Genomic DNA, 20,361 nt, shown 5'->3' with positions numbered 1-20,361 from the left:
GGGTTTTATCTTGTGTAATTAAATGTGTAAAAGATGTTGTTTTATAAAAAGACCCAAAGCAGAAATAGTTTGAGTACGAGCGTGAGAGAGAAAAGTTATAGGAACTCAGAGAGTCTTGGATATCTCTGCAGAAGAGTTCAGGAGGTTAAAAAAGGAATAGCTTATGAAGCAAGACTTTTGAACTCGAAGTGTAAGAGAAGTAGAGGAATCGGCTTTGATGGAAGAGTTAGGATGGTAGAAAATCTAGCCAGAGATTGGCAAATATTTAAATGTATCACTTGTACATAAGAGCTAAATTTCCCCAAGCACAAGGAAACAGAAATTAGAACATAAGAAATAGGAGCAGGAGTAGGCCATACGGCCCCTCGAGCCTGCTCCACCATTCAATAAGATCATGACTGATCTTCGACCTCAACTCCACTTTCCCGCCCGATCCCCATATCCCCTGATTCCCCTAGAGTCCAAAATTCCATCCATCTCAGCCTTGAATATATTCAACGACTCAGCATCCACAGCCCTCTGGGGTAGAGAATTCCAAAGATTCACAACCCTCTACGTGAAGAAATTCCTCCTTATCTCAGTCTTAAATGGCCGACCCCTTATCCTGGGACTATGCCCACTAGTTCTAGACTTTCTAGCCAGGGGAAACAATCTCTCAGCATCTACCCTGTCAAGTCCCCGAATAATCTTATATGTTTCAATGAGATCAGCTATCATTCTTCTAAACTCCAGAGAGAATAGGCCCATTTTATTCAACCTCTCCTCAAAGGACAACCCTCTCATCCCAAGAATTAATCTAATGAACCTTTGTTGTACCGCCTCCAAGGCAAGTTCTACTGTAGAAGTAGCCCTAGTTCAGATATAACAAGCATGCAAGATTGGATCTACCCAGAAGAAAGGCAAATGACCCAGGAGAGAATTGAGTACCACATCTATGGATGGAGATTTATCAAGCTAACCTCCCCGGAGGCAAACACAAGTGAGCAGAGGGAGGTGAAACAGCCAGCTGTACTATGCCAACTGAGGAGAACACAGCTGTATGAAATCAAGGAATCATACTGTTAAAGTTATAATCTTATCAGCAATATGCTGAACTAGACTTGAAACATATCTGTTGGATTTGCTATTCAAAGCTGTTAACTTGTCCTCTATATAAGGAATCTAAATGTAAATTAACCTTGCTGACTTTATGTTCAATCTTGGACTTTGAGCATAACTTTATTTTGTACTAAGTAGAGCCCAGTTGATGCTTAGTTAGTGATACATTTAATGAATAACATTTCCTCAAGTGCCTCGCACACTCTTTAATGTTTAGTCTTCAGATGCTGTCAATCATATAATAAGTGGGTCAATAAAGAAAAGTCAGTTCATGATTTCATTGTCTGACCTCTTTAATGGCTGTGTCAAGAGGAGATTAACTGACCCACTCAGGAATAATTGCTCGTATAATTTGGACCTCTTAATCTAAGACAGTTCAATCAAGCTACAGTTTAGGTACCAAACAAACCCTGGACATAGAAAGTAAATCTCCAGCTACTCTTTAGTAAGAACTTAAGGTGAAGGGATTAAAGATCCATCTGGTACCCTTTGATTTAAACTCCTTGCAGAGTTTGAGTTGATTAATCACAGCATTTTTACAAGGAGTTGATTTCTAGATCAATGGGCTTCGATGGGAGAGTCAGGGCAATAGAGGAATGGGCTTTGATGGGAGTTAGGGTACTAGAGAGATGGGCTTTGATGGGAGTTAGGGTTCTAGAAGGGTGGGCTTTGATGGGAGTTGGGGTTCTAGAGGGTGGGCTTTGATTAGAGTTAGGGTTCTAGAAGGGCGGGCTTTGATTAGAGTTAGGGTTCTAGAAGGGTGGGCTTTGGTGTGAGTTAAGGTTCTAGAAGGGTGGGCTTTGATGGGAGTTAGGGTTCTAGAAGGGTGGGCTTTGGTGTGAGCTAAGGTTCTAGAAGGGTGGGATTTGATGGGAGTTAAGGTTCTAGAAGGGTGGGCTTTGGTGTGAGTTAAGGTTCTAGAAGGGTGGGCTTTGATGGGAGTTAGGGTTCTAGAAGGGTGGGCTTTGGTGTGAGTTAAGGTTCTAGACGGGTGGGCTTTGATGGGAGTTAAGGTTCTAGAAGGGTGGGCTTTGATGGGAGTTAGGGTACTAGAGAGATGGGCTCTGACGATACAAATGGCATTGTCTCATCCAATAAGGGTATCAAGGGATATGGAGCAAAGGCTGGTAGATTCTAATTATGTTCCATACCATTCCAGTCCCCTGGCAGTAGCCAATCTCTGGGTAGAGCCACGCCAGCCCACGTAGGATTCTTCGTAATCTGGGAACACCAATGCTGTTCATGTTGGAGAAGCAGGTGTTACTTGGCATTGTGCGGAGCAGGTCTTTCTCGATCTGAAACAGAAAAGAAATCATAGGCAATTGAACCACCAAGTATCAATCTGATCTAAGTGGCAAACCATCGCTGCTCCATCAATCCCTACACTCTCACATAAAGACAGTGCTTCCTGGCACATGAAAAGTTTAGCCAATTGGCCAGAGGACAAAACTTTTCCATCTCCTGAGTTTCAAGATCACCTCCTGCCCACCCCAAGATGCTCAACCTACTGGAGAGAAGGACTATTCCCCTACATGGACTCCGATACAGCAGGAGTCCACTGCCTATATCTTATAGCACTGCAAATTCCACCCATCCATTACTGGAGCCCCCACAACTTCCATAGGTTCCCAATTCCCCAGTGAAGTAATTTCAAAACATGTGTCCTCACTTTCAAATCTCAACATAGATTTGTACCACCCTCTTCAACATCTTAATCCTAGTTCACACCCTCTCTACCTCAGTCACCTCCTCCAACTCACACTCATCCTACCAATCACCTCCTCCAACTCTCATCCTCCCTACCCAACGCACACCCTGCATACCCGTCACATCCTCCAACTCACACTCACCCTACTTCAGCCATCTCCTCCAACTCTCATCCTCCAATACCTGTCATATCCTGCACTTCACACCCTCCCTACCTCAGTCACCTCCTCCAACTCACACCCTCCATACTTATCACACCCTACAACTCACACTCATTTTACCTCCAGCTCACACTTACCCTACCTCAGTCAGTTCCTTCTACTCACACCCTCCCTACCTCAGTCACCTCCTCCAACTCACACCCTCCATACTTATCACACCCTACAACTCACTCATTTTACCTCCAGCTCACACTTACCCTACCTCAGTCAGTTCCTTCTACTCACACCCTCCCTACCTCATTCACATCCTCCAATTCACACCATCTCTACCTCACTGACATCCTCCAGCTCACACCGTCCCGAACTCAGCTCCTCCAGCCCTATTGTCCCTCATCTCTCCGCTCCAATGCCACTGGTGCAGTTTTCATCCAACACACTTCCACCACTCTGGGACCCTCTCCCTTATCCCCACCTACCTCACAATCTATCTTCTCAAATTGAAAACTCTCCTGCAAAAGCATGTCTCTTCGACTATGTTCACAGTCACCTCCCCCAATTTTTCTATCATCTCCTGCGCATGGTCCATGAAGAAACATGACCATTCTGCCCCTGTACTCAGTTCATCTGTTTATGGTGACCACACCAGTCATTTTGTTGCTTCCTTCTTTCTCTCCCACACTGCCCTATGGAGGAAGAACTCTCCCTCTACGATAGTCTGGTCCATTCTTCCAACACTTCCATTTGTCTTTTCCTTGGCATCTTCCTGTGTATATGCAGAAAATGCAACAATGGTCCATTTACCTCCTCCCACACCACCATCTGGGGCACCAAACAGCCTTTCCATGTAAGATTATCAACCATCTCCCTAAACCCCTCTCCCGCTCCCACTCTACCCTCACCTCCAACAACAGATGCAACTGCTTTATCACCAAGATTGGGGCCATCCTTTCAGCTGCCTCTGCAGCATCCCTCCCTTCCCCTAGCAGACCAAGTTAGGATAAAAATAGGTAGAAAGGAGGTGCTAAATACTTAACTGGAGGAGAGCTAATTTCAGTGAGTTAAAAAGGGATCTTGCCCAGGTAGATTGGAATCAAAAACTGGTAGGCAAAACAGTAATTGAACTATGGGAGGCTCCAAGGAGGAGATGGTTCGGGTACAAAGTAGGCACATTCCCTGAGGGGAAACTGTTGGAAGTTCTCTATTTCTTAAAGCCTGCCTCGTCCCAAAGTGGCGGAGCTCTGAGGGGGACGGCAGCGGGAACAGCGCCCCAACTTGGTGGAGTAAGTCCAGCGGGAAGTTGTGTAAGATGTGGCCTCCTTTCACATGAGGGGGAAAGGAAGAGCATCCAAAGCTAGAACTCCCTGGATGACTGAAGATATATGACAAATGTAAGGTTCATAATACAGTAGAGAACCAGGCTGAATACAGAAAGTACAGAGGAGATCTTAAAAAGATGAAATAAGAGGAGCAAAGAGGGAGTATGAGAATAGATTAGCAGCTAACATAAAAGGGCATCCAAAACTCTTTCATAAACATATAAATAGTAAAAGGGTAGTCAAAGGAAGAGCGGGAACGATTAGAGACAATAAAGGAGATCTTCTTGTGGAGGCAGAGGGCGTGGCTGAGGTACTAAGTGAATACTTTGCATCGGTCTTCTCTCGAGAAGAGGATGCTGCCATTGTAGCAGTAAAGGGGGAGGTGATAGTGATATTGGATAGGATAAAAATAGATAAAGAGGAGGTACTTAAAAGATTGGCAATGCTCAAAGTAGAAAAATCACCCGGTCCGGATGGGATCATCCTCGGTTACTGAGGGAAGGAAGGGTGGAAATAGCGGAGGTTCTGGCCACAATCTTCCAATCCTCCTTAGATACAGGGACAGTGCCAGAGGACTGGAGGATTGCAAATGTTACACCCCTCTTCAAAAAAGGGGGGAGGGATAAACCCGGCAATTACAGGCCAGTCAGCCTAACGTCAGTGGTGGGGAAACTTTTAGAGACAATAATCTAGGACAAAATTAACTGGCACTTGGAAAAGTCTGGGCTAATAAATGAAAGTCAGCACGGAATTGTTAAAGGAAAATCGTGTTTGACTAACTTAATTGAGTTCTTTGAAGTAACGGAGAGGATTGATGAGGGTAGTGCGGTTGATGTTGTGTACATGGACTTTCAAAAGTCAATTGATAAAGTACTGCATAACAGACTTGTTAGCAAAATTGAAGCCCATGGGATTAAAGGGACAGTGGCAGCATGGATACAAAATTGGCTAAGGGACAGAAAGCAGGGAGTAGTGGTGAACGGTTGTTTTTCAGATTGGAGGGAAGTATACAGTGGTGTTCCCCAGGGGTCGGTATTGGGACCACTGCTCTTTTTGATATATGTTAATGACCTGGACTTGGGTATAATTTCAAAGTTTGCAGATGACACGAAACTCAGAAATGTGGAGGTAACAGATTTCATGAGGACATAGACAGATTGGTGAAATGGGCAGACAGGGCAGATGAAATTTAATACATAGAAGTGTGAAGTGATACATTTTGGTAGGATGAATGAGGAGAGGCAATATAAACTAAATGGTACAATTTTAAAGGGGGTGCAGGAACTGAGAGACCTGGGGGCGTATGTACACAAATCTTTGAAGGTGACAGGACAAGTGAGATGGCTGTTAAAAAAGCACATGGGATCCTGTGCTTTATTAATAGAGGCATAGAGTACAAAAGCAAGGAAGTTATGCTAAACCTTTATAAAACACTAGTTAGGCCACAGCTGGAGTATTGTGTTCAATTGTGGACACCACATTTTAGGAAAGATGTCAAGGACTTAGAGAGGGTGCAGAAGAGGTTTACTAGAATGATACCAGGGATGAGGGACTTCAGTTATGTGGAGAGACTGGAGAAGCTGGGGCTGTTCTCCTTAGAACAGAGAAGGTTAAGAGGAGATTTGATAGAAGTGTTCAAAATCAGGAACGGTTTTGGTAGAGTAAATACGGAGATACTGATTCCAGTGGCAGAAGGGTTGGTAGCCAGCAGACACAGATTTAAGGTGATCGGCAAAAGAACCAGAGGCGAGATGAGGAAACATTTTTTTTCCGCAGTAAGTTATGATGATCTGGAATGCGCTGCCTGAAAGGGTGGTGGGAGTAGATTCAATAGTAACTTTGAAAAAGGAATTGGATAAATACCTGAATGGAAAAAATTTACAGGGCTGTGGGGAAAGAACAGGGGAATGGGACTAATTGGATAGCTCTTTCGAATAGCCAGCATAGGCACGATGGGCCGAATGGCCTCCTACTGTGCTGTACCTAATAACTTGTCCAATATCCAGTCTTGGATATGCTGCAATTTCATCCAGTTAAACATTGGGAAGACTGAAGACTTTGTCTTCACGCCACAAACTCTGTACCCTCACCATCGATCGTATCCTCTCTCCAGCCACTGTCTCAGTCTAAACCAGACTATTGGCATAAACTTTGACACCCATTTGACCCCATGCTGAACATCCAATAACGTATCATCTCCATCACAAAAAATGACAACTTCCACTTCCAAATATCACCTGTTTCCACCCCGCCTCAGCTCATCTGCTGCTGAAACCCTCATCCATGCCTTTGTCACCTCCACACTCAACCATTCCAATGCTCTCCTGGCTGTCCTCCCACCTAGCACCCTCCGTAATCTTCAGCTAGTGCTCATTGACCTCCATTGGTTTTATTCCCACAGCACCAACTTGCATTTCTATAGCACCTTTAAAGTAGTAAAATGTCCCAAGGCACTTCACAGGGGCGATTATCAAACAAAATTTGACACCGAGCCATACAAGGAGATATTAGGATATTAGGTGACCAAAAGCTTGGTCAAAGAGGTAGGTTTTAAAGGAGGAGAGAGAGGCAGAGAGGTTTATGGAGGGAATTCCAGAGCTTAGAGCCTAGAGCCTAGAGCCTAGAGCCTAGGCAGCTGAAGGCACAGCCGCCAGTGATGAAACAATTGAATTGGGGATGCGCAAGAGGGTAGATTTGGAAGAGTGCTGAGATCTCTGAGGGTTGTAGGGCTGGAGAAGGGAGTAGGTTGTAGGGAGGGGCGAGGCCATGGAGGGATTTGAAAACAAGGATGAGAATTTTAAAAATTGAGGCATTCCCGGACCGGGAGCCAGTGTAGGTCAGCGAGCGCAGGGGTGATGGGTGAACGGGACTTGGTGAGAGTTAGGATACGGGCAGCAGAGTTTTGGATGGGCTCAAGTTTAGCGTGCAAAGTGGGAGGCCGGCCAGGAGAGCAATGGAATAGTTGAGTCTAGAGATAACAAAAGCATGCATGAGGGTTTCAGCAGCAGAAGAGCTGAGGCAGGGGCTGAGACGGGTGATGTTACGGACGTGGAAGTAGGCGGTCTTTGTGACGGAGCAGATATGGGGTCAGAAGCTCAGCTCAGAGTCAAATAAGACGCCAAGGTAGCGAACGGTCGGTTCAGCCTCAGACAGCGGCCAGGGAGAGGGATGGAGTCAATGGCTATGGGTCGGTGTTTGTGGCGGGGGCAATGGCTTCCATCGTCCCAAAATTTAATCAGTGGACATTTCTGCTCATCCAATCGGACAAGGACTGTGACAAATCAGAGGCAGTGGAGGGGTTGGAAGAGGGGTTAGTGAGGTAGAGCTGGGTGTCGTCAGCGTACATATGGAATCCGACGTATGATGTCGTCAAGGGGCAGCATGTAGATGACAAATAGGAGGGGGCCAAGGATAGATCCTTGGGGGGACTCCTGAGGTAACTGTGCAAGAGCGGCAAGAGAAGCCATTTCAGATGATTCTCTGGCTACGACTGGATAGACAGGAGTGGAACGAGTCGAGCACAGTCCCATCCAGCTGGACGATGGAGGAGAGGCAATGGAGGAGGATGGCGTGGTCAACCGTGTCAAAGGCTGCAGATACTTTGAGAAGGATGAGGAGGGATTGTTTACCATGGTCACAGTCACATAGGATGTCATTTGTGACTTTGATAAGGGCCGTTTCAGTACTGTGGCAGAGGCGGAAACCTGATTGGAGGGATTCAAACATGGAGTTGCAGGAAAGATGGGATGCGACAACACGTTCAAGGACCTTGGAGAGGAAAGGAAGGTCATTTGCAAGGAACTACGCCCCGTCAAGCAACGCCTCAAATCCTCATGTTTAAAACCCTTCATGGTCTCTCCCCCTATCATCTCTGGAACCTCCTCCGGCCCATCCACATCTCTTCCCAGAACTCCCCATCCTTCTGACTCTGGCCTTTTATGCACCCCCCCTCCACCAGCCCCCCTTCACTTCAGTCAGCTAAACTCCACATTCTGGAATTCTCTCCCTGAACCTCTCTGCCTCTCCTCCTTTAAGGCCCACCTTAAAATCCACCTCTTTGACCAAGCTCTTGGTCACCTCGCCTAATATCTCCTTCTATGTCTTGGCATACATTTTAGTCTGATTACGCTTCTGTGAAGCACCTTGGAACGGTAAAGGCACTATATAGATGCAAGTTGTTTTTATATAGAGTGCTCTCACTCCCTCACCTGTTTAGCTGCAATGCTACCATCGTTGGAGCTGTTTTTGACAATGTCACGGTACGAAGTTTCCGTATTCCGCTTCTTCTGCAGAGCGCCTGACAACCGCATCCACATCTAGAGAGAGATAAACCAAGTAAGAATGCCAGCAAATTAAAAACGAGAGCGAAAAGGAGCACAACAGAACGAGAGAACAAAGAAGCCAGAGGTCGGAGAACATAAAGGTGGAGAGCTCCCCAAATGCTCGGAAGGTAAATCAATATTCCCACTTGCTGTGGGACTGACCAACATAGACCAGAAAGTCCCACATTTGTCTATGTTGAGTTAACTGCTCTTAAGCTGGGGCACAACAATAGTTCTCCGCACTCTTGTGCTAGGAAATACAATCAGGCAGATTTCCCATGTTCCCAATCCCAATCCCTATTCATGGACCTGTGCTATAAAGTATACACATGGACTTTGGGTGAAAACAGGAAAAAGCCTTGGCTGTGATGCTCTCCAAGATCAAATAGCCTCTTGGTTCATGCATGAAGAAAATACATGGATACAGTAGCCTCGTGGTGACGGTACCTGACCAGCAATATCTCCTCCAATAATGAATCAGCCCATGCCAGTCTATAGCAGGATCAAGTATGGCACCAATGAGCCCCAGCAAAATCCACCATGGCAAATTGTGAAACTGAATTAAATAAATCCGATAACTTGTGGGCTAGCGCCAGAATAATTGCCATAAAAGCTTCCGAATTGTCCTAAAACCCAACTGGTTAAGTAATGTCCTTCATGGAAGGAAACCTGCCATCCCTACTCTGTCTGGCCTACATGTGACTCCAGTCCCACACTATGTGGTTGACTCTTAATACCCTCTGAAGCGGCCCAGGAAGCCACCCAGTTACAAACAATTGCTACAATTTTCAGTGCAAAGAAAAATGGATGGACTGATCAGTAAGAACCTAGGCATCGTATCAGGATAAGAACCAGGCAATCTCAGCCCCATCGAGCGGCAGGCCATTTAGGACTGAGATGAGGAGAAATTTCTTTACTCAGAGGGTGGTGAATCTTTGGAATTCTCTACCCCAGAGGGCTGTGGAGGGTCAGTCATTGAGTACATTCAAAACAGAGATCGATAGATTTCTAGATATTAAAGGCATCAAGGGATATGGGAACAGTTCAGGAAAATGGCGTTGAAGTAGAAAATCAGCCATGATCTTATTGAATGGCGGAGCAGGCTCAAGGGGCCGGATGGCCGACTCCTGCTCCTATTTCTTATGTTCTTATGACTCTACCAGGTCCACCTCGTTTGGGGACTGGGGTCCAAGTTGGGCGCACTGTATCACATACTAGTCAAGCAACAGACTGACATCATTCTGTGAGTATAATTATATCAATAATCAAAGACTCCTCCGTCCAGTCGGATGGAATGGCCCTCAGACACTATAAAGTCTCATGGCTTCAGGTGAAAGGAGGTCATGGAAACTTCCTGTTGACCACCTCCTAATGCCCCGCTCAACTGGGACAGATTAAGGACAGATCTACCAGCCCAAAACTGGGCAGCCATGAGGTGCAGCAGTAACAGAATTGGAAAGCATCACAATCTGTAATCTCAAAGATACTATCACAGCACTGGAAAGGGATGATGTACTTGAGGGTTCAAAGCCACTATCTATTTGGTTAGAAATAAGGAACAACAGAGGAGCTATTACGCTACTGGCTAGCTCAGGAAATCAGGATGTAGAATCAGCCTGGGTGGAGCGAAGAAATAACAAGGGGCAGAAAACACTGGTGGGAGTAGTTTACAGGCCCCCTATCAGTAGTTATTATAGTGTTGGAAAGAGTGTAAATCAGGAAATTCGGGAAGCATGTAACAAGGGTAATGCAATAACCATGGGGGACTTTAATCTTCATATAGACTGGGGAAACCAAATTGGCAAAAGTAGTTTGGAGGATGAGTTCATGGAATGCATTCGAGACAGTTTTCTAGAACAATATGTCCAGGAACCAACTAGGGAACCGGTTATTTTAGATCTAATATTGTGTAATGAGGTAGGGTTAATTAGTAATCTTATAGTTAAGGATCCTCTGGGGCAGAGTGATCATAATATGATAGAATTTCATATTGAGTTTGAGAGTGATGTAGTTCAGTCCGAAATTAGGATCTTAAATTTAAACAAAGCGAATTAAGTAGGTATGAGGAGCAAGTTGGCTAAGGTAGATTAGGAAATTATTATTTTTTTATTCATTCATGGGATGTGGGTGTCGCTGGCGAGGCCGGCATTTATTGCCCATCCCTAATTGTCCTCGAGAAGGTGGTGGTGAGCCGCCTTCTTAAACCACTGCAGTCCGTGTGGTGAAGGCTCTCCCACAGTGCTGTTAAGTAGGGAGTTCCAGGATTTTGACCTAGCGATGAAGGAGGAACAGCGATATATTTCCAAGTCGGGATGGTGGGTGACTTGGAGGGGAATGTGCAGGTGGTGGCGTTCCCATGTGCCTGCTGCCCTTGTCCTTGTCCTTCCAGGTGGTAGAGGTCGCGGATTTGGGAGGTGCTGTTGAAGAAGCCTTGACGAGTTGCTGCAGTGCATCCTGTGGATGGTACACACTGCAGCCACTGTGCACCGGTGGTGAAGGGAGTGAATGTTTAGGGTGGTGGATGGGGTGCCAATCAAGCGGGCTGCTTTGTCCTGGATGGTGTTGAGCTTCTTGCGTGTTGTTGGAGCTGCACTCATCCAGGCAAGTGGAGAGTATTCCATCACACTCCTGACTTGTGCCTTGTAGATGGTGGAAAGGCTTTGGGGAGTCAGGAGGTGAGTCACTCGCTGCAGAATACCCAGCCTCTGACCTGCTTTTGTAGCCACAGCATTTATGTGGCTGGTCCAGTTAAGTTTCTGGTCAATGGTGACCCCCAGGATATTGATGGTGGGGGTTTTGGCGATGGTAATGCCGTTGAATGTCAAGGGGAGGTTTATCTACTTTCATATTAAAAGATATGAAAATAGATAAGCAATGGCGAACATTTAAACAAAAATAATTAAACTCCACGGGAAAAGTGATCTAACCGTGGCTATCGAGTTAAATTAAGGATAGTATTAGATTAAAAGAAGAGGCTTACAATGTTCCCAAAAAGAGTAGTAAGCCTGGGAGGGTTATATAAATCAGCAAAGGATGGCCAAGAAATTGATAAAGAGGGAGAAAATTGAATATATGAGCAACCTAGCAAAAAATATAAAAATGGATTGTAAGAGCGTCTCCAAGTACGTAAAAAGGAAGAGAGTAGCAAAAATAAACATGGGTTCCTTAGAGGCTGAGACAAGAGGAATTATAATGGGGAATAAGGAAATGGCAGAGACGTTAAACAAATATTTTGTATCTGTCTTCACAGTGGAAGACACAAGCTACATCCCAGAAATAGTGGGGAACCAAGGGGCTAATGAGAGTGAGGAACTTAAAGTAATTAATATTAGTAAAGAAAAATTACTGGAGAAACTCATGGGACTAAAAGCCGACAAATCCCCTGGACCTGATGGCCTACGTCCTAGGGTTTTAAAAGAGGTGGCTGCAGAGATAGTGGATGCATTGGTTTTGATCTTCCAGAATTCCCTAGATTTTAGAACGGTCCCCGTGGATTGGAAGGTAGCAAATGTAACCCCGCTATTCATGAAAGGAGGGAGAGAGAAAACAGGGAACGACAGGCCAGTTAGCCTGACATCAGTAGTCAGGAAAATGCTAGAATCTATTATTAAGGACGTAGTAACAGGGCACTTACAAAATCATAATATGATTAGGCAGAATCAACATGGTTTGATGAAAGGGAAATCGTGTTTGATAAATCTAATAGAGTTTTTTTGAGGATGTAACTAGCAGGGTAGATAAAGGGGAACCAGTGGATGTAGGATATTTGGATTTTCAAAAGGCATTCAATGAGGTGTCACACTATAGGTCGTTACACAAGATTAGGGCTCAAGGGATTGGGGATAATATAATAGCATGGATTGAGGATTGGTTGGTTAATGGACAGAAAACAGAGAGTAGAGATAAATGGGTCATTTTCAGGCTGGCTGGTTGTAAGTAGCGGGGAGCTGCAAGGATCAGTGTTTGGGCCTCAGCTATTTACAATCTATATTAATGACTTTTAGATGAGGAGATTGAGTGTAATGTTTTCAAGTTTGCTGACGATACAAAGCTAGGTGAGAAAGTAAGCTGTGAGGAGGATGCAAAGAGGCTGCAAAGGGATATAGACAGGTTAAGTGAGTGGGTGAGAAGGTGGCAGATGGAGTATAATGTGGGGAAGTGTGGAATAGGAAGAACAGAAAAGCAGAATATTTTTGAAAAGGTGAGAGACTAAGAAATGTTTGTATTCAGGATGATTTGGGTATCCTTGTATACTAATCACAAAAAGTTAACATCAGGTATAGCAAGCAATTAGGGAGGCAAATGGTATTTTAGCCTTTATTGCAAGGGTTGGAGTATAAGATAAGGAGGTCTTGCTGCAATTATATAGGGCTCTGGTGAGACCACACCTGGAGTACTGAGTACAGTTTTGGTCTCCTTACCGAAGGAAGGATATACTTGCCTTAGAGGGGGTGCAACAAAGGTTCACTAGATTAATTCCCGGGATGAGAGGGTTGTCCTACGAGGAGAAATTGAGTAGAATGGGCCTATACTCTCTGGAGTTTAGAAGAATGAGAGGTGATCTCAGTGAAACGTATAAAATCCCTAGAGGGCTTGACAGAGTAGATGCTGAGAGGCTGCTTCTCCTGGCTGGAGAGTCTAGAACGAGGGGGCATAGTCGCAAGATAAGAGGTTGGATATTTAGGACCGAGATGAGGAAAAATTTCTACGCTCACAGGGTTCTGAATCTTTGCTATTCTCTACCCCAGAGGGCTGTTAATGCTCAGTCGTTGAATACATTCAAGATTGAGATTGATAAATTTTTGGACACTAAGCGAATCAAGGGATATGGGGATCTGGCAGGAAAGTTGAGTTTAGGTAGAAGATCAGCCATGATCTTAATGAATGGCAGAGCAAGTTTGAGGGGCCGTATGGCCTACTCCTGCTCCTATTTCTTATATTCTTATGTACTATAGGCCACCAAATAGTGGGAAGGAGATAGAGGAACAAACTTGCAGGCAAATTTCAGCACGATGCAAGAACTATAGAGTAGTGATAATGGGGGACTTCAATTATCCTAACAAAGAACTAGGAAACTAACATTGTAAAGGGCAAAGAGGGGGAGGAATTCCTGAAATGTGTACAGGAGAACTTTCTTGATCAATATGTTTTCTACCAAACAAGGAAGGAAACAGTGATCACAATTTTATTAGGTTTAGAATAGTTATAAAAAAGGACAAGGAACAAACAAACATGAAAATACTCAACCGGAAGAGGGTGACTTTCAGTGAGTTGAAAAGGGATCTGGCCCAGGTAGATTGGAATCAAGAATTGGCAGGTAAAACAGTAAATGGGAGGCCTTCAAAGAGGAGATAGTTCTGGAACAGGCTAGACACATTTCCACCAGGGGGAAAGGAAGGGCATCCAAAGCTAGAGCTCCCTGGGTGACTGAAGATATCGAGATTAAGATGGATATGGATACTAAGGAGCTTTTTCCCTTCGTTGAGGGTACTATAACAAGGGGACATAGATTCAAGGTAAAAGGCGGGAGGTTTAGAGGGGATTTGAGAAAGAACTTTTTCACCCAGAGGGTGGTTGGAGTCTGGAACTCACTGCCTGAAAGGGTTGTGGAGGCAGGAACCCTCACAACATTCAAGAAGCATTTGGATGAGCACTTGAAATGCCATAGCATACAAGGCTACGGACCAAATGCTGGAATATGGGATTAGAGTAGACAGGGCTGATGGCCAGCGCGGACACGATGGGCCGAAGGGCCTCTATCCGTGCTGTATAACTCTATGACTCTATGACTCTATTAAAATGAAACAGAAAAAAAGAGACTATGGGGAAAGAGTAGGAGAATGGCACTAACTGGATAGCTCTTTCAAAGTGCCGGCACAGGCAGGATGGGCCGAGTGGCCTCCCCCTGTGCTGTACCTACTATGATAACTGTCTCTCAAAAGTTTTCCCACCACTGACGTTAGGCTGACTGGCCTGTGATTGTCGGGTTTATCCCTCTCCCCTTTTTTGAACAAGGGTGTAACATTTGCAATTCTCCAGTCCTCTGGCACCACCCCCATATCTAAGGAGGATTGGAAGATTGGAAGATTGTGGCCAGAGCCTCCACAATTTCCACCCTTACTTCCCTCAGTAACCTAGGATCTGGACTGGGTGATTTTTCGACATTGAGCATGGTCAACCTTTTAAGTAACATAGGAACATGAGTAGGCCATTCAGCCCCTTGAGCCTGCTCCGCCATTTGATAAGATCATGGCTGATCTGTGATCTAACTCCATATACCTGCCTTTGGCCCATATCCCTTAATACCTTTGGGTGCCAAAAAGCTATCTATCTCAGATTTAGAGCATCAATTGCCGTTTGTGGAAGAGAGTTCCAAACTTCCCTGTGTGTGTAGAAATGTTTTCTAATCTCACTCCTGAAAGGTCTGGCTCTAATTTTTAGACTGTGTCCCCTACTCCTAGAATCCCCAAAGCGGAAATAGTTTCTCTCCATCCACCATTTCTGTTCCCCTTAATATCTTATAAACTTCGATCAGATCACCCCTTAACCTTCGAAACTCTAGAGAATACAACCCCAATTTGTGTAATCTCTCCTCGTAACTTAACCCTTGAAGTCCGGGTATCATTCTAGTAAACCTACGCTGCACTCCCTCCAAGGCCAATATGTCCTTCCGAAGGTGCGGTGCCCAGAACTGCTCACAGTACTCCAGGTGCGGTCTAACCAGGGTTTTGTATAGCTGCAGCATAACTTCTGCCCCCTTGTACTCTAATCCTCTAGATGTAAAGGCCAGCATTCCATTAGCCTTATTGATTATTTTCTGCAACTGTTCATGACACTTCAATGTACCTGAACCCCTAAGTCCCTTTGGACATCCACTGTTTTTAACTTTTTACCATTTAGAAAGTACCCTGTTCTATCCTTTTTTGATCCAAAGTGGATGACCTCACATTTGTCTACATTGAATTCCATTTGCCAGTTTTGCCCATTCACCTAATCTATCAATATCCCTTTGTAATTTTACGTTTTCATCTACACCGCTTACAATGCCACCAATCTTTGTGTCATCGGCAAACTTAGATATGAGACTTTCTATGCCTTCATCTAAGTCGTTAATAAATATTGTGAATAATTGAGGCCCCAAGACAGATCCCTGCGGGACTCCACTAGTCACATCCTGCCAATGTGAGTACCTTCCCATTATCCCTACTCTCTGTCGCCTTTCGCTCAGCCAACTTCCGAACCAAGTCCGTACTTTTCCCTCGATTCCATGGGCTTCTATCTTAGCTAACAGTCTCTTATGTGGGACTTTATCAAATGCCTTCTGGAAGTCCATATAAATAACATTCATTGACATTCCCCTGTCCACTACTTTAGTCACCTCTTCAAAAAATTCAATCAGGTTTGTCAGGCACGACCTACCTTTCACAAATCCGTGCTGGCTCCCTCTGATTAACTGAAAATTCTCGGTGTTCAGTCACCCTGTCCTTAATTATAGACTCCAGCATTTTCCCCACAACAGATGTTAGGCTAACTGGTCTATAATTCCCTGGTTTCCCTCTCTCTCCTTTCTTAAAAAGCAGAGTGACATATGCAATTTTCCAATCTAGAGGGACAGTTCCTGAATCTAGAGAACTTTGGAAGATTATAGTTAGGGCATCTGCAATATGCTCACCTACTTCCTTTAAAACCCTGGGATGGAAACCATCTGGTCCTGGGGATTTGTCACTCTTTAGTGCTATTATTTTCTTCATTACTGTTGCTTTACTTATGTTAATTTTATTGAGTCCCTGACCCCGATTCAATATTAGTTTTCTTGGGATTTCCGGCATGCTATCCTCTTTTTTTTAAACTGTAAATACTGAGGCAAAGTAATCGTTCAACGTGTCCGCCATTTCCCCATTGTCAATGACAATATCCCCACTTTCAGTTTTTAAGGGGCCAACACTGCTCCTGACCACTCTCTTTTTCCTAATATAACTATAAACGTTCTTATTGGTTTTGATATCCCTTGCGAGTTTCTTTTCATACTCTCTTTTTGTAGCTCTTACTATCTGTTTTGTGACCCTTTGTTGATCTTTGTATCTTTCCCATTCGTCAGGATCTGCGCCACTTTTTGCCTTTTTGTATGCCCTTTCCTTATGTCTTATACTGTCCCTTACCTCTTTAGTTGTCCATGGCTGTTTTTTTTGGCAAGTAGAGTTCTTGCCCCTCAGGGATATAAACCGATTCTGTATCACGTTAAATGTTTCTTTAAACATTTCCCACTGATCATCAGTCGTTTTACCCATTAACAGATTTGCCCAGTTTACTGTGGACAGTCTCTGTCTCATCCCATTGAAGTCGGCCTTACCCAAGTCTAGAATCTTAGCAGCTGATTCCCTTTATTCCCGTTCAAACACTACCTTGAACTCGATCATGTTATGATCGCTAATGGATAGATGTTCACGCACAGTTAAGCTGTTAACTAAATTTGGTTCATTACTCATTACCAAATCTAGTACGGCTTGCCCCCTTGTTGCCTCCTCTTTATCTATTTTTATCCTATCCAATATCGCTCCTACCTCCTCCTTTACTGCTACACTGGCAGCATCCTCTTCTCCAGTGAAGACCAATGCAAAGTATTCATATTATCTCAACCATACCCTCTGCCTCCAGATCTCTTTTTGTCCCTAATCGGCCCCATTTTTCCTTCAACTACCCTTTTATTAATTATATGTTTATAAAAGACTTTTGGGTTCCCTTTTATGTTTGCCACTAATCTATACGCATACTCTCTCTTTGCCCCTCTTATTCCCATTTTTAGATTTCCTCTGTAATTTCTGTATTCAGCTTGGTTCTTTATTATAATATGAATCTTTCATTTATTATAAGCCTCTTTTTTCTGTTTCATTTCAATCTCTCTATCTTTAGTCATCCAGGGAGCTCTAGCTTTGAATGCCCTTCCTTTCCCCCTCGTGGGAATGTGTCTACTCTGTACCCGAACCATCTCCTCCCTGAAGGCCTCCCATTGTTCAATTACTGTTTTGCCACCAATTTCTGATTCCAATCCACCTGGGCACGATCCCTTTTTAACTCACTGAAATTAAGTTTGATTGCTCCTTACCTTTTTTCATAACTATTCTAAACCTAATGATATTATGATCACTGTTCCCCAAATGCTCCCCCACTGAAACATGCTCCACTTGCCCCACTTCATTCCCCAGAACTAGATCCAGCACTGCTTCCTTCCTCGTTGGGCTGGAAACACACTGATCAAGAAAGTTCTCTTGTACACATTTCAGGAATTCCTCCCCCTCTTTGCCCTTTACACTGTTACTATCCCAGTCTATATTGGGATAATTGAAGTCCCCCATTATAACTACTCTATAGTTCTTGCATCTTTCTGTAATTTGCCTGCAAATTTGCTCCTCTATCTTCTTCTCATAATTGGGTGGCCTATAGTCTACACCCAGTAGTGTAATAGCTCCTCTATTGTTCCTTAATTCTAACCAAATAGTTTCTGTTTATGACCCCTCAACTACATCATCCATTTCCAGTGCTATAATAGTTTCTTTGATCAATACTGCCACACCCCTCCTTTCTTTCCTTCTCTATCTTTCCTGAATACCTTGTAGCCAGGAATATTAAGTACCCAATCCTCCCCTTCTTTGAGCCTGGTCTCTGGTATTGCCACTAAATCATAATTGGCTGCCGCATCAAAAGTACTTCATTGGCTGTAAAGCACTTTGGGGTGGCCTGAGGTCATGAAAGGCGCTGTATAAATGCAAGTCATTCTTTCTTCCTTTTTAGTCCCATGTGGCGACTTGAGCCTGCAGCTCACCAACCTTATTTACCATGCTACATGCACTCCAAACTCATCTTCGACTGTCTCGCATTTGCCCCATGTCTGATTCCTCCTACTTCTGAACGATTCTTTACTCTAGCGCTATTTGCCTCTCCCAGTCGTCTGTGCACCTTGTTTCCCCTCTCCAAAGTTTCATCCCGGTGCCCGTCCCCTGCCAAATTAGAACAAAGGAGGTTAAGGGGAGATTTGATAGAGGTGTTCAAAATCACAAACGGTTTTGATAGAGTAAATAAGGAGAAATTGTTTCCAGTGGCAGAAGGGTCGATAACCAGAGGACAGAGATTTAAGGTAATTGACAAAAGAGATGAGGAGATTTTTTTTTTAACGCAGCGAGTTGTTATGATCTGGAATGTGCTGCCTGAAAGGGCGGTGGAAACAGATTCAATTGTAACTTTCATAAGGGAATTCGATAAATACTTGAAGAGGAAAAATTTGCAGGGCTATGGGGAAAGGGCAGGGGAGTCAGATTAATTAGAAAGCTCTTTCAAAGGGCCAAAACAAGCATGATGGGCTGAATAGCCTCCTTCTGTGCTGTGTCATTTTATGATTCTATGATTCACGGCCTGGCACATCCTTCACTCCTTAATCACCATCAAGCCAGGACACCAACCTTGATTTAATGCTGAGTGTAGAAGGGCAGGCCAGGAGCTGCACCAAGCATGCCTTAAAATGAGGTATGAACCTAGTATCACTACTATACAGGGCCGCATGAAGGCCAAACACCAAAAGCAACAGGCTATAAGACAGTCAGGCAGTGCCACTACCAACAGTTCAGAGCAAAGACTGTAGCCCTACAACAACCAATTGAGAATGGTGGTGGACAACCAGACAACTAACAGGATGATGAGGTTCAATCCTCATCCTCAGCCACGGTGGAGTCCCTCATATGAGTGCAAGATACAAGGCTGAAGTGTTTGCAAGTGTCTTCAGCCAAAAATGCCGACTGGATGATTCTACTCCGCCGTCTCCAGAGATCCCCACCATAGTGCCGATGTTCAGCCAGGTAAGATTAAGAAGCAGTTGAGTGCACTAGACACAGCAAGGGGACCCTGACAACATCCCTACTGTCATACTGAAGACCTGCACCCCAAAGCTACCCGTCCCAGCACACTGGCATCTATCCGACAATGTGGAAGATTGCATTTATGTCCTAGCCACAAAAATAAGGATAAATCTAACCCAGCCAGTTACCATCCTATCAGCCTCCTCCCAATCACCAGTAAAGTGATGGAAGGAGTCATCAATAGTGACACCTGCTCACCAATAATTCCGCCAAAACCACTCAGTTCCAGACCTTGTCAAAACATTGGCCCAAGGGGTGAACGCCAGGCGAGAAGTGAGAGTAGCAGTCCTCAACACTAAGGCAGTATTTGGCCAAGTCTGGCACCAAGGAGTCCTAGCACCAAGGAGTCCTTGTAACTTCTATGATTCTATCAATTGGGACTAGCTTAGTGGTATAAACTGGGCGACATGGACATGTTGGGCCGAAGGGCCTGTTTCCATGTTGTAACTTCTATGATTCTATGATTCTATGAGGACAAAAGGGGGCCAGAGAAAACTCTCAAGTGGCTGACGTCATACCTAACACAAAGGAAAAGAATTGTGGCTCTTGGAGGCCAGTCCTCACAGATCCAGGACTCTCGGAAGCATTCTTGACCCAACCATCTTCTGCTACTTCAGCAATAACCTTCCCTATATCATAATGTCAGGAGCGGGGCTGTTCACTGACATATTCCACCGTGTTCAGCTCCATTCACAGCTCCTCCAATAATGAACCAGCCCATGCCAGTCTATAGTAGGACCTGGATAACATCTGGGGTTGGGTTGACAAGAGGCAGGTAACGTCCACACCACATTAATGCCAGGTAATGACCATCTCAAACAAGAGAAAGCCCATCCAACTCCCCTTAACC

The 20,361-nt window shown here is 44.5% G+C and overlaps 1 protein-coding gene across 1 annotated transcript in view; it reads right to left on the bottom strand.

The window, feature by feature from the left end:
* sgsm3 (small G protein signaling modulator 3) overlaps window positions 1-20,361 on the bottom strand; it is a 148,555-nt gene that overhangs the window by 91,241 nt on the left and 36,953 nt on the right. Inside the window, exons 5-6 of the mRNA XM_067974707.1 lie at window positions 8,491-8,598; window positions 2,250-2,393 (exon numbers count right to left, since the gene is read on the bottom strand). Of these exons, the coding sequence (XP_067830808.1) occupies window positions 2,250-2,393; window positions 8,491-8,598 (252 nt within the window). The remainder of the gene's footprint in view (window positions 1-2,249; window positions 2,394-8,490; window positions 8,599-20,361) is intronic.

This window comes from Heptranchias perlo, chromosome 40 (genome assembly GCF_035084215.1).
Source record: "Heptranchias perlo isolate sHepPer1 chromosome 40, sHepPer1.hap1, whole genome shotgun sequence".
In the NCBI taxonomy this organism is placed as follows: domain Eukaryota; kingdom Metazoa; phylum Chordata; class Chondrichthyes; order Hexanchiformes; family Hexanchidae; genus Heptranchias; species Heptranchias perlo.
Note: the sequence above shows the minus strand (reverse complement) of the source record. Positions and strands in the feature narration are given on the sequence as shown.